A 12,968-nucleotide genomic window follows, 5' to 3' on the forward strand; every position below is an offset into this window, starting at 1 on the left:
CTTCTTTGCCAAGGAGTTGGTATGGCGGGACCAGGACAGGTCCTGCGAGATGTGAACACCAAGCTACCTGAAGCTATCTACTCTCTCCACCGTGGTTCCACTGATCCTCACAGGTTGGTAGTGCTGCTCCTGCTTCTTGCTGCAATCCACGATCAGCTCCTTTGTTTTACTGACGTTTAGGAGGAGATTATTTTTATTTGCCTGGCACCAGTTTTCCAGGTGTTTAATCTCCTCCAGGTAGGCCCTCTTATCGTTGTCCGAGATCAGGCCCATGACAACGGTGTCGTCAGCAAACTTGACAATGATGGTGGAGCTGGAAGTGGCTGTGCAGTTGTAGGTGTACGGTGAGTAGAGCAGGGGGCTTAGGACACAACCTGAGGAGTTCCAGTGCTGAGGGTGAGGGTGGATGAGGCACATGAAACATCCCTTAATCCAGATGTAAAAATGTCCAATTATTGTTGAGACTAAACAATATTGCTTTCATTTTTGGAAAAGCCAAAGATATAAAGATCCCTAGTAACCAAGCTGTATACATAAGACCATTGAACCTATATTTGAGGTTACTGATTAACTGCGTGAGTAATTGATATTTCAAAACCTTGGTTAAATAGACGTCCTCCATGCAGGAAGTGAAAGAATAACGTTCTTCTATCAGAAAGACATCTTTTGCTCCTCATTAATATTTATAACATCAGACCTACTAGCTGAATATGAAGAATAAAATCTTCATAAAAAAAAACAAGTGATGTACACTAAAGGTAATGAGGGAAGACAAGACAACACGTTTTTATTTAGAACTGCTATGTCATCAATCCCATTATGCCGGGAAACATACAGTCCCGTGTAAATGTGCCAGCCGTTCAGTATATAAGGCACTGGATTCGATTCTCTGGCTATGCTCATGATGTAAAAAGGAGGAGGAAGGACAGTTGGGATACTACCCAGAGAGCTAAAAAAAAAAAAAGACCATGTGTTTTGGTACAGTGTACGTGATGCTGGATGATTGGCAAATGGCAGGTGGAACCCCTGTGTAGCCTGTGTGCAGGTTCTGATGCTGCCACTGGAGTACTAGTGAGGTGATGGATTGGGTATTTTTAGGTCCTTGACCTTTTGACCTTCATTCACATTTATGCTTCTGACTTTTACAGCAGAATCCAGCACAGTCCACTCATGTCTGCTGTCCACTCCTGTCCAGTTATAGAGATTGTGAAAGCAGGGACCTGGTTGTGTGGTGTGTTGGATCCAGCTCTGGTGTAAGGTGGTAAAGTGAAGCTCTGGTGCAGGGGGACTGAAGTGAAGCTTTGGTGTAGAGGAACTGAAGTGAAGCTCTGGTAGAAGCAATGCTGTGGCCATCTCTCTAACATCATTACTGTCACTATTGAGCATGTTCACCAGGTTTCATAACTGTGTGGAAACCCACTTAAGTGCCAGGATCTCTAAAGCCCTAAAGGTTGTTCAGGAGAACATTCCACAGAATATGAACATTTGCAGAAACGTGAAGAAATTTTGCCAGGGCTACCTATCTAATGCACTCCAGTTCATGAGGAGAGGCAGAGGACAAATGCAGATATGTTCTCCACTTGTTTTTTTTGTTTTTTTTTAAATCCACTAGGAACTCTAGATAGATAAATAGAGTTGGATGGATTGATTTATCTGCATGGCCAGGGTTTGGAGAGATTTTTTTTATTGGGGCGATTTTATTTAATACTGAATAGCACTGATAGCAGAGGTACTGGGTGTGTAACCTGTGCTCTACAGACGTGCTGAGTAAATAGCTCCTGATAGACATGATAGACATGGTTAAGCAGATCTGTGTATACCCGAGGTAGTCATGTCTCCTCAAAAACCCCTGGCATTCTGCTGAAGCCTTCTAGATTTGTGGAAATCTAGACAGTGAAAGTGTTTGAGATCATCCGTTCCCATTTTAAGACAAACGAAGCACACCCTCACCCCTGCTGTTCCATATATCCACCAATCACAGAAGAAAGCAAAAGACAAGAGACTTCATGACCGCTTGATATATTGTCGGTAAAAGAAAATTCAATCTCCAGGTTGAGAATATGGAATACGGTCCTTCTTAGGCATCCTGTAGATTAAAGATCCCTTCCAAGAATTAGACATTCGTCTGCTCTCAAGACGGGTTTTAAAAATGGACTTTTAGTCTTTCATGCTCTTGGGTGGGTTTTAATCTCATCAACCCCATTGACCTCATTAGGTAAGCGTTAGGTGGAGCTCTCGGCGCTTCCACAGTGGAGTGAGAGGTCGTTGTGTAGACGGTGTTAGCTCTGGAAGGAAGGGTTCTTCAAAAATCGAGCTTTAGAAATAGCAGTGCGAAGGGTCTTCCTCTGTGGTTTTCAGCCAAAATTAGAATTAGAAAGTGATGTTGGTTTGTACCCCATGTCAGGATGTGGGTGTGTGTTTGTTCAGAGTGGAGTTCTCATTTATACTGGCCTCTCTACCACGTTGACATTCTCCATCTCTCTCACACACACACACACACACACACACACACATCCCTGAGTATGGACACTGCTGCTACTGGGTCCATCTCAGACCAGTGGCCCGTTTTCACCAACACTCCTTGATTAGGGCACGGAGCTGACGTGTACGACCGGACCATGACACAGCTTTCTGCCACACTAGACGCTCTGCGCTCACAAAGAGTGTAGCGGAACCTGACGCATTACATGGTGTTAAGCGCCTCAGGCCAGTGTATAAGATTAGAGGGCGTGCATGCGTGTATTTTGTGCGCGCGTGAAGAGGTAGATCCTCTTTGCCTAGATTATAATCCCACTATTTCCCGGCCCACTCTTTGTCAGGTTAAATGCTACAGAGATTGGAGAGAGAGGGAGAAGTAGCGTCTCTGAGAGAGGATATTGAGCGACAAAGATGGAATGTAAGATGCATATGCACACGCACACATGCTTTATTCAGTCTAGTATGTTAAAACCTCTTTATTCATGATCCTTTGATCCTTTGTTTTTCTTCCGGTTGCGGCATTTTACTCCGAACTATATGCTGCATACTTTGTCAGCACTGCATACTTTGTGATTCTTTAATATTTCCAAACTCTGTAAGCTTTATGGCTATGATGGAGACACACTGGAGGAGAGATCAGCTGTGTTGCAGAGGGGCTGGGGAGGAGAGATCAGCTGTGTTGCAGAGGCGCTGGGAGGAGAGATCAGCTGTCATGAATGAGTACTTAGGTGCGACACTGGTGTGTTACGTTAGCAGGTCTGGTCATACTGGCACATCCCCACCACCCCCCACCACACTGATCCATCACCAGGAGCACAATCTAAACATGTACAGCGAACCGTGACAACTAGAATGAATATATCATATTTAGATTGGAGAACCTGGGCGGCAAATTAATTTAGAAATATCTCACACACACACACACACACACACACACACACACATACACACATACAAATCCATGCAGAGGCTTCTCAGGTTTACATCATTCTAAAGTTTTGATTTGGTATTGTCCTTTTTTCAGCTGCCTCTAAATGCATGGCATTTAGAGGATCTGTGACTCAGGTGGCTCTCCTCCCCCAAGTCTACTACTGTGTTCCTCCTCATCCAGACCTTCTTGGAAGTGTAGCATTAATGTCTTCCCTGTAGAAGCAGTAATGCCTGCCTGCTCACCATTTCCTTTCTGCGATGGATTCCCCAGGCGCCTGACCACACCTTCACAGCAGTGCCTGTTATAAAGCTTGAGAATTCTGTGGAACGCATTAACATTTCAGATGCTTTTTCCTACTAAAAAAAACCCCATGAAACTAATAACAGAATATGCACTGAAGGCCACTTCAAGGAGGTGTTGGAACTCCTCAGGTTCCACTGGCACAGGTTCCACTAGGTGGTGAATCTGTTCTCCAGGACTCTTGGCCCATGTGACCTGGACAACTTCTCGCAGTCACAGCAGATTAGATGGTGGTACCGACGTGCTCTGAACAGCCCATTCTACCTTGTCTCTGAGATGCTCTACAGGATTAAGATCTGGGGACTGTGAAGGCCAGGGAAACGGGGAAAACTCGCTGTTAAGGTCCTGGAACCAATCCAGGACTTTATTGCCCTGTGGTAATGTGTGTTGTCCTGCTGAAAGTGTCCTTTTGCTATACAGTAAAGAGCTGCCATGATGATGCTTAGGTAAACCCTCCCGTCCAAACGTCCATCCACAGGTATCAGTGGACGCAGGGTAGGCCAAAAAAAATTCCCCATACCATTACTCCACCTCCGCCTGACTGTTGACACCTGATAGGAAGTGCTGACACCTGACAGGAAGGACTCATCACTTGTCTGGGTGTTCCTTCTGGATCATGCCATTCACTCTCAACACTGCTGCACGAGAAAGCAGCAAAAGGTTTGCAGTTTGTGACATACCAGCCCTGTCTGGTCTAGCACCGATGACCACGGCTCATTCCCGGTCGCACAGATCAGTTCTCCGATTCTAATGTGCATTCACACCAAAACCTATCCACAGAAAACTTCCTCACCTGATTTTATTGCTACACTCTGGGATCACATTTAATTTCCATACAGGGAACTTCTCAAATCATGAAAGGGCAGGTGTCTCTAATAAAGTGACCATTCAGTGTATTATTATTAATTATCAGTACAATTAATAATTGATGGGTGTTTGTGGTCCGTGCTTCAATTTTCTTCAATTAGAGTATGTATTTTAACACCTGGATATTCAAATACGTATTTTGTCAACTGGTTTTTATTCCTCATCCAGTTAGTACTGAAACGTCTTTTCCAGTGTCTATGTCCTGCTGGACCTGTATGAGTTATTGTAACAATGCGTCACCTCACATGAAGTTACTGGCTGAACCTTAGCTGGGGAAGGCCTTAGAAACAAGGTCCTGGTGTTTGTTTGCATGTGTGCGCACATACACACACACACACACACAGAGAAGTAAAAACATGTAGGATGTAGAGGAAAATGCAGGGAAAACTCCTAATAAAATGTGCTCCATTTCCATAAAGAAGCACAGTATTCAGCTATGAGAAGCAAAGAGAAAGAGATGAGATGAAAGTGAGAAAGATCTGAGAATTAATTCCCAGTAAAGAATGAGCTAACAATACTAGTTGACTTTCACTTCCAGTAGACCATTCAGCTTGGTAGCCCTCACTGTCTACAAAGGACCAGAGATCCACGAACAATGTAGAAAGTACGGTTAAATGAAAAACCTTTCTGTTCCTGTGTCTTCTCATTAAAAATCAACTGTTCTCGTCAGCCACCCAGGTCCATGCAAGACCACGCCAGACTGTGGCGTGCCAGGGGACAGTGGAACATTGTTGGTGATGTTGGCCCAGATGGTGTTAATGGTGTTAATGTAGATGGCCATCTTCCAGTTATTCCAGTAATAAGGAGAATTTTGATTTATATGACATGTGGTGAGTGTTATGCATCATTAAATCTCCAGGAATAGCAGTATGGTCATTGGCCTAACTGCACTGTCCAGAGCACAGGGTGTGGCTGGGGGTGGGGCCTCATCAGACAGGTGTAAAGGGGTGTGGCTGGGGGTGGGGCCTCATCAGACAGGTGTAAAGGGGTGTGGCTGGGGGTGGGGCCTTATCAAACAGGCTAGGGGTGGGGCCTTGTGTTTGTGTGGGGAGGGGAGACTGTAGTGTAGTTCAGATTGTCCTTCAGATTGTATTGCGAGATACTGAAATTGCTACCTGCTGGGCAGTCTATTAAAAATGCACTGGTGAATCCTGGCTGTGATGTGGTTAAACAGCTCTGCGAAAATTGCATTTGGTACAAATGTATTTACATTTGGTGAATAATGCAAGTTCCCTGATTAATCGGAACACTCTCATCTGTGCAATCTTATTGGACTGTGGTCATATTATGGGAAGCGGGGGGGACACACCGCCACAAGTGCATTTATAACCTTATAAAATGTTAAGAACGCCCCCTATAGGCCGGTTATCCCTGAGCCTGTCCTATAATCCTCTTCAGACCAAGATTGTTAGTAACTCACAAACCACTGTTCCTTCTTTGGCTTTTTTTGCTGAAGTGATTTGAAATTAAATTTCATTTCCCGAAATATTTCATCATCCAACTATTACACTTCAGTTGTACAGTATCTGCCCCCTTATTTTACTCACCCGGTGTAGCCTTCTCATCTCCGCATATGCTATAGGCAGCTTCTCATCTCCGCTAATGCTACAGACGGTTCAATCAGTTTTTGCCTTTGTGTCACTGCTGTGTATTTAAAAGCTGAAGGCATCAATCCCAGGTGGCCGCTGGCACTGTGGAGCTGTTTAAAAACTCACGCACCTTTCTGAGTGGCAAAGAAAGCGGGGAAACATGAATATGCAGATGAGATTTAAAGAGAAGCATGAATATGCAGATGAGATTTAAAGAGAAGCATGAATATGCAGATGAGGTAGTAATAATGAACATGCAAGTGCAGGGTTGATGCTCGGATTGGTGGATTGGCTGCTCTATAAGACGCTCAGCTAACCTGTAATTACCTCAGGCCTGTGGACCAAAAAGGATGTCACTCTATTCCGCCCGCCTTTCTTTGTGTTTTAACAAAAGCGTGTGGTGTGTTTTGTCTGCTTTTCAGGTTACCGTCTCCTCTGCGTTCTTCTTTTTCCCTTTGCTGCTGTACTGCGTTTGTTGTTGGTTCTGGACCGTAGTACTGACGTTGAAATCAGTTCTGGAGTGTTGTATTGAGTTTGCTGTTGGTTCTGGAGCGTCCTGCTGAGTTTGACGCTGGTTTCTGGAAAGTTGTTCCGAGTTTGACTTTGGTTCTGGAGTTAGGAGTTAGAAGGAAACCTGCTGGTGGTGACTGCAGGCGCTAGCTTGGCCTTGGATCCATGGGGCTAGTTTGAAATGAAATTACTAGCGGAGAGTTACAGTTTTGGTCAACATTTTCATGTGTTCTGGATGAGCTGAAACATAAAAGGAGTTTCAATGTTGGAGATCCCATAGTGACTTCACAATTAAACGCGGAGCATTTGGGGTTTGTTCTTCAGTGAGATTTGAACCTGGTGGATCTGTTATGCTTCTCAGTGAAATTAACCAGTCGGATCCCTCTTTTTTTCTCCCCTCAGCGAGATCAACCGATTGGATCTGGGTCTGGTGGTGGAGCTGTGGAATAAAGGCCTCATCTGGGACACCCTGGTGGGAACAGCCTGGATCCCTCTCCACACTGTCTGCCAATCAGATGAAGTAAGAACACCAGTCACACTCCCAGCTAATCAGTGAAGGTTAGAATATGCTGTGCTTCCATCTAACACAGAGGTTTTTTCATTTCCCCTGTGTTTCTATGAAGATTACATTCTTGCATGTATTTAATATCTAGTACAGCATACATTAGAGGAATGTAATGTGTGTCTGCATTTGAGTGTGTACTGCACTAGGCAAATTGATGTTTTTTTTAACTTAAAGTGCACTTAATGTTAACGTTTTCATTAATAATACAAGTTATTATGTGTAACGTCTAATAATGCAGCTTTGTCATTAATAATGCACCTTAAATGCAATTCCATTTATTCTCTGATGTTAGATGTCCTCTTTCTCTGAGGAGACCTCGCCCCCTCTGATTCTGTCTCTGAGGAGACCTCTCCCTCTCTGACTCTGTCTCCGAGGAGACCTCGCCCCCTCTGACTCTGTCTCCGAGGAGACCTCGCCCCCTCTGACTCTGTCTCCGAGGAGACCTCGTCCCCTCTGACTCTGTCTCCTGTCTCTCTTTTTATTGTCGTTCTCTTCCTCTTCCTTCTTGGTCCATCTCTTCCATCTCTTTCTGTATTTGTAACCACCTGCCCTCCTCTCTCACTGCCTGCAGGAGGGTTGTGGGGAGTGGATCTCGCTGGACTCAGAGGTGCTGATGAAGGCTGACGAGATTTGCGGTACCAAAAACCCGACTCCTCACCAGGTGCTGCTGGACACGCGCTTTGAGCTCCCCTTCGGTAGGGCCTCTCTCTCTCTCTCTCTCTCTCTCCTGCCACAGCCAAACTGCTTCACTAGAGAACAAAAAGTCCCCGCTTACACCAGGTTGTGGAAATACATCCATTATTCCAAGACACATTCAACAACCAAACCCCGACCCAACACCGCACATCACAACACGCGTGATCCGTTACTGAGAAAGGGCTAATCAAGGAGGATTCACGTGGTTGGTTCCCAGAAGAAACTCAACACTTATTAGACATTTCTGTGCCCAGACTGATCTGTGGACAATAGTGGCATCTGCTACAGACGTGACCAGGGTCACCGCTGTGTTAATTAGTTTAACCAGTCGTTTTCTCATTAAGATTAACTGCTCTGGGCTGGTGCCTTCCTCTGAGTTTAAAGAATTCCATGACGGCGAGCAAAGTATTGAGCTAAGTATACTGAGCACAGTATTCAGCTAAGAGAAGCCACGAGAAAGAGATGAGATGAAAGGGAGAAAGATCTGAGAATTAATTCCCAGTAAAGACTGAGCTAACAATACTAGTTGACTTTCACTTCCAGTAGACCATTCAGCTTGGTAGCCCTCACTGTCTACAAAGGACCAGAGATCCATGAACAACGTTGAAAGTAGGGTTAAATGAAAAACCTTTCTGTTCTTGTGTCTTCTCATTAAAAATCAACTGTTCTCGTCAGCCACCCAGGTCCACGCAAGACCTCAGAGGACCACTAAATGGCACCAGACTGTGGGGTGCCGGAGGGCAGTGGAACATTGTTGGTGATGTTGCCCCAGATGGTGTTAATGGTGTTAATGTAGATGGCCATCTTCCAGTTATTCCAGTAATAAGGAGAATTTTGATTTATATGACATGTGGTGAGTGTTTATGCATCATTAAATCTCCAGGAATAGCAGTACGTTCTCAGGTCATTGGCCTAACCGCACTGTTCAGAGCAGAGGGCGTGGCTGGGGGTGGGGCCTCATTAGACAGGTGTAAAGGGATGTGGCTGGGGGTGGGGCCTCATCAGACAGGTGTAAAGGGGTATGGCTGTGGGTGGGGCTTTATCAAACAGGCTAGGGGTGGGGCCTTGTGTTTGTGTGTGTGTGTGTGTGTGTGTGTGTTTGTGTGTTTGTGTGGGGAGGGGAGACTGTAGTGTAGTTCAGATTGTCCTTCAGATTGTATTGCGAGATACTGAAATTGCTACCTGCTGGGCAGTCTATTAAAAATGCACTGGTGAATCCTGGCTGTGACGTGGTTAAACAGCTCTGCGAAAATTGCATTTGGTACAAATGTATTTACATTTGGTGAATAATGCAAGTTCTCTGATTAATCGGAACACCCAGAGAACTCTCATCTGTGCAATCTTATTGGACTGTGGTCATATTATGGGAAGCGGGGGGGACATACCGCCACAAGTGCATTTATAACCTTATAAAATGTTAAGAACGCCTCCTATAGGCCGGTGCTTTCCTCTGAGTTTATAGAATTCCATGGCGCCATGCAAAGTTTCTGTTTTCGAGGCAGTGGCATCTTTTGCATAACAGGAACACTCGAGAAAACAGGACAAACTGGACAATCAGGACAAACAGTCAGTTAGCTGTTGTATTTGAGCTGATCATATAGCATTTGGATTTCAAAGTGACCAACTGGAGATGCTTTTGACTACCGAGTGTAAATCTATGTGGTTAACAACTGGATCAGGAAAGTGAAACAATTCTGACTGTGGTGATAACATGTAACAACATATAGTCATGTCACACTGACTAATCTTTGGTCATACGATCACCAGATCAGAACATTCCAGAATCATCCAGAGGCTCTAGGTTCCTGGCTAGGTTCCCACTTCAAAACATCTGGTGTGTACAAGGCATTTCTGCAGAAATCTTAGGCAGCCCATTCCATAGTTTAGATCTTGAAGAGTGAAGGCTGTAGAGACAGGAGTGACAGGACGAGAAGAAGGGGTGGGACGTAGATGCTGGGGGAGGGGACTCTGGTGGCGCCCCCCCCAGGCCACCATATTTCTGTCTTGTGTGCAGACATCCCAGAAGAGGAGGCACAGTACTGGACCAGAAAGCTTGAACACATCAACGCCATCAGGGAACATGATGAGGTAAAACTGAGCATGCTCCAACTCACTGAGCCTCCAGGTCATCAGATCACTAACCCTACTCCTGGACATCTTCCTACCTGCAGGGTCAAACCCCCCCCGCCCAATCTAGCACACCTACTCCTACCAAACTGAGAATAGTGAAGCTGGCTCAGGTGTGGTCCATCTGGGTTATTACTTTAGCTGGTTCAGGTGTGGTGTGTCTGGGTTGTTGCTTTAGCTGGTTCAGGTGTGGTGTGTCTGAGTTGGAACAAAACTCTTGAACCAAAATTCAGCATTTCTAAGTGCAGACACAGTTGCTGTATAGGTCTGCATAAATGTGCAATAGAAAAAAATTATTCCAACACCTCCAATTTTCTTAATTTAATTGATTATTTATGCACTTTAATTGCATAAATAGTTATGCACTTAATATTTTTAAGAGTAAAAATATTTATTAAATAAAGCAAAACTTTCATGCTCATAAAATAAATTAATATCAGTTTCTATAAAGCGACACTACTTCATTTGCCACTTTTCAGTAGTTCTGATGTTCCCAGGTATAATTTACTGAATATCAGTCTGTTTATATATGAAAATGCCAGGCACATACGTTCGAGGAGCTCTGTGTAAAGAACTTTGCACCTTTCTTAGCCAAACTCACATTTGACCCTAATAACTGGAGTATCCTGCATTCAGCTTTATCCAGCAGTGTGATCTGCGTCAAAATGAAGGTGCTACCAAGGCTTTCGCTCTGCTACAGAACCTCACTATTCATCTGGATCTTTTTAAAGCAGGCTGACATGTTAATTATAAGATTAATTCGGGATGAAAGCTGCCTAGAACCCGTAGACGCCTCCTTCAAAGTAATGAAACAAGTGATTTGGCGCTACCCAATTTTATAGTTGGTGCTACCTAATCTGGATTGCAAAAATCTCTTCTTGGATCCAGACCCCAGATAGTGACTGGTATGAAGTAGAATCCAGATTTTCCAAGACGTCTTTATATGCCTTGGCAAGATTTTTGCTGTCCCTCAAGACTGTGCACACTCATCCCGTGGTTGTATCCACTCTTAACATTTGGACCCAGTTTCGACAACACTTTAAACGAAAAAAAGGCTTTTTACCCAACGAACGATTTGCAACAACAGCAACTTTTTTCCAGCTTTAGGAAACCCTTAGGAAAAAGGAATATTTAAATTTAGGGATTTATATATAGATGGGATCTTTGTTAACTTCGACTTGTGTGCTAACTATAGTTTTCTTCAGTCAGACTTATGGCTATACTTTCAAACTTGGCACTTTGCTTGAAGTCACAGCACAACATTCCCTGACCTCTCAGAGAAGAGCTCAGTAGATGATCTTTAGGACTCTCTTTTAGGGTTTTGTCTTTTAGGTTCCAAAGGATTCACTTCAGATGCCCACTCTTCAGCCATGTCTATAAGATGCACTGCTGCTGATTAGGTTTCATGTTAACTGAGAAAGAGAGTTGGACAGAGATCTTTCTGAGGATGTACGGCACTGAGCCTCGCAGAGAGTAAACGATAGCACTTCCTGTGTCTGAACGTGTCTAACACAATTTAAGCTTCACCACTGTATATGTCTAATCTATCCCAGTGCTGAGAAATTAAGATGTCACGTAAATATGGTGGACTTGGCTCATGTGTTTTGGTTGCCCCTTACATTTCCAGGCTACTGCTCCAATATATTTTATACTATCTCTGAAATTTGAAGCCTGACAATGGAGTGTAAACCATACGCATGAAAATAACGGACAGAAAGCAAGGGGACAGCCTTACCCATTCGCATGAAAGGATAATTGCTTTCACGTCGTTGTTAGCATGCAGTCAGATCCTTTTAAATGGGAAATGGCCTAGTCCATCCACAGCAGCACAATGGCTACATGATCTTATGCTGTTCTTATAACTACAGAAGGTAAAATACACTCAGAGGATCAATTAGAAAGAATGTATTACTGCAGAAGCAGTCTGACCAATGCTAGTATCTTCGTATACACACGATCTGAGGTCCAGCATGTGTTGTGATTCGGCCTCGTCCCTGTAAAAATCAAACCTCGGCAGCCCTTTGTACTTGCTGTGTAGTGACACTTAGCCTGAGCTCATCTGCTTTGGTGGTGTCTGAGCTTGCGTTCTTGAGCTAAACACCATGCAGGGTGTTTAGTACGGTGCAGCTCTTAATCAGGCCTGCAAACCAGCTCACTCATCTGCTATGGTTTCCTAGACTTGACACCACTCTCTCCTTCTTGTCTTCTGACAGACCAGAAGTATGTTTTGGGTAATTATCTATTTGGACCCCTAACCAAATAGCCATAGAACAAAGGACATTGCAAGGCACTGTGTTTTTAACACACCAAGGAACCCTCCTATCACCTATCCCACAGTGTACAAAAACTCTGCGTGGCGAACTGAAACCGGTGCGTCAGCCCTTCTGTTGTTCCGTATTCCAATGGCACTTGACCTGTCAAAACTACAGCTTGAAGTCTTGTCTCACATCTGAAAGTGAGACGTGCTTACATCCACCGGTGTGTAGCCGAGCTTGGGGACATTGTCCTGCAAGCATCATTCAAGCTGTGGACAACTGATTCTGTTGTGGTCAGCCAGGCCTCTTCCTGTCAAAGGTTCCTTCAGTTTTCAAGTGCCTTTTGATGGTGTAAGGAAACTATTCAATGACACCCTGGCGTTCTTTACAATATCTCTATATTCGATAAGGGTTATAATAGTATTCTATTGTTGATTAGATGTTTCTTGCATTACAGAAGCAATATGCTATGTCCTGAAGTTCAGTGTTATCCAGAATCTGTCCTAGAGGGTGTAGCAACTGTCTGCTTTTATACAGATAAATGGTTTGTATGTTAATCAACAATAGTTGGGGCACCTGTAGCAATTATTTGCATCAGTTTTCAAAGCTTAGCTAATTTACTTACATCCCCAAAGAACAGCTGTAGGTTG

General features: G+C 44.2%; 1 protein-coding gene across 7 annotated transcripts in view; it reads left to right on the top strand.

Moving 5' to 3' along the window:
- Nucleotides 1–12,968, top strand: part of LOC113586783 (protein unc-13 homolog B-like) — a 64,289-nt gene that overhangs the window by 12,124 nt on the left and 39,197 nt on the right. For 4 of the 7 annotated variants that reach the window (XM_081706875.1, XM_081706936.1, XM_081707285.1 and 1 more), the window contains exons 4-6: nucleotides 7,078–7,195; nucleotides 7,812–7,935; nucleotides 9,951–10,024. In XM_081706875.1, coding sequence (XP_081563001.1) covers nucleotides 7,078–7,195; nucleotides 7,812–7,935; nucleotides 9,951–10,024 — 316 coding nt within the window. Of the gene's footprint in view, nucleotides 114–2,823; nucleotides 2,897–7,077; nucleotides 7,234–7,811; nucleotides 7,936–9,950; nucleotides 10,025–12,968 lie in introns of those variants that run through there. The other 3 variants (XM_081707060.1, XM_081706993.1, XM_081707027.1) reach the window with 3 other exon arrangements.

The sequence above is a fragment of the Electrophorus electricus genome, chromosome 1 (genome assembly GCF_041902795.1).
Source record: "Electrophorus electricus isolate QZ-2024a chromosome 1, ASM4190279v1, whole genome shotgun sequence".
Lineage (NCBI taxonomy): Eukaryota > Metazoa > Chordata > Actinopteri > Gymnotiformes > Gymnotidae > Electrophorus > Electrophorus electricus.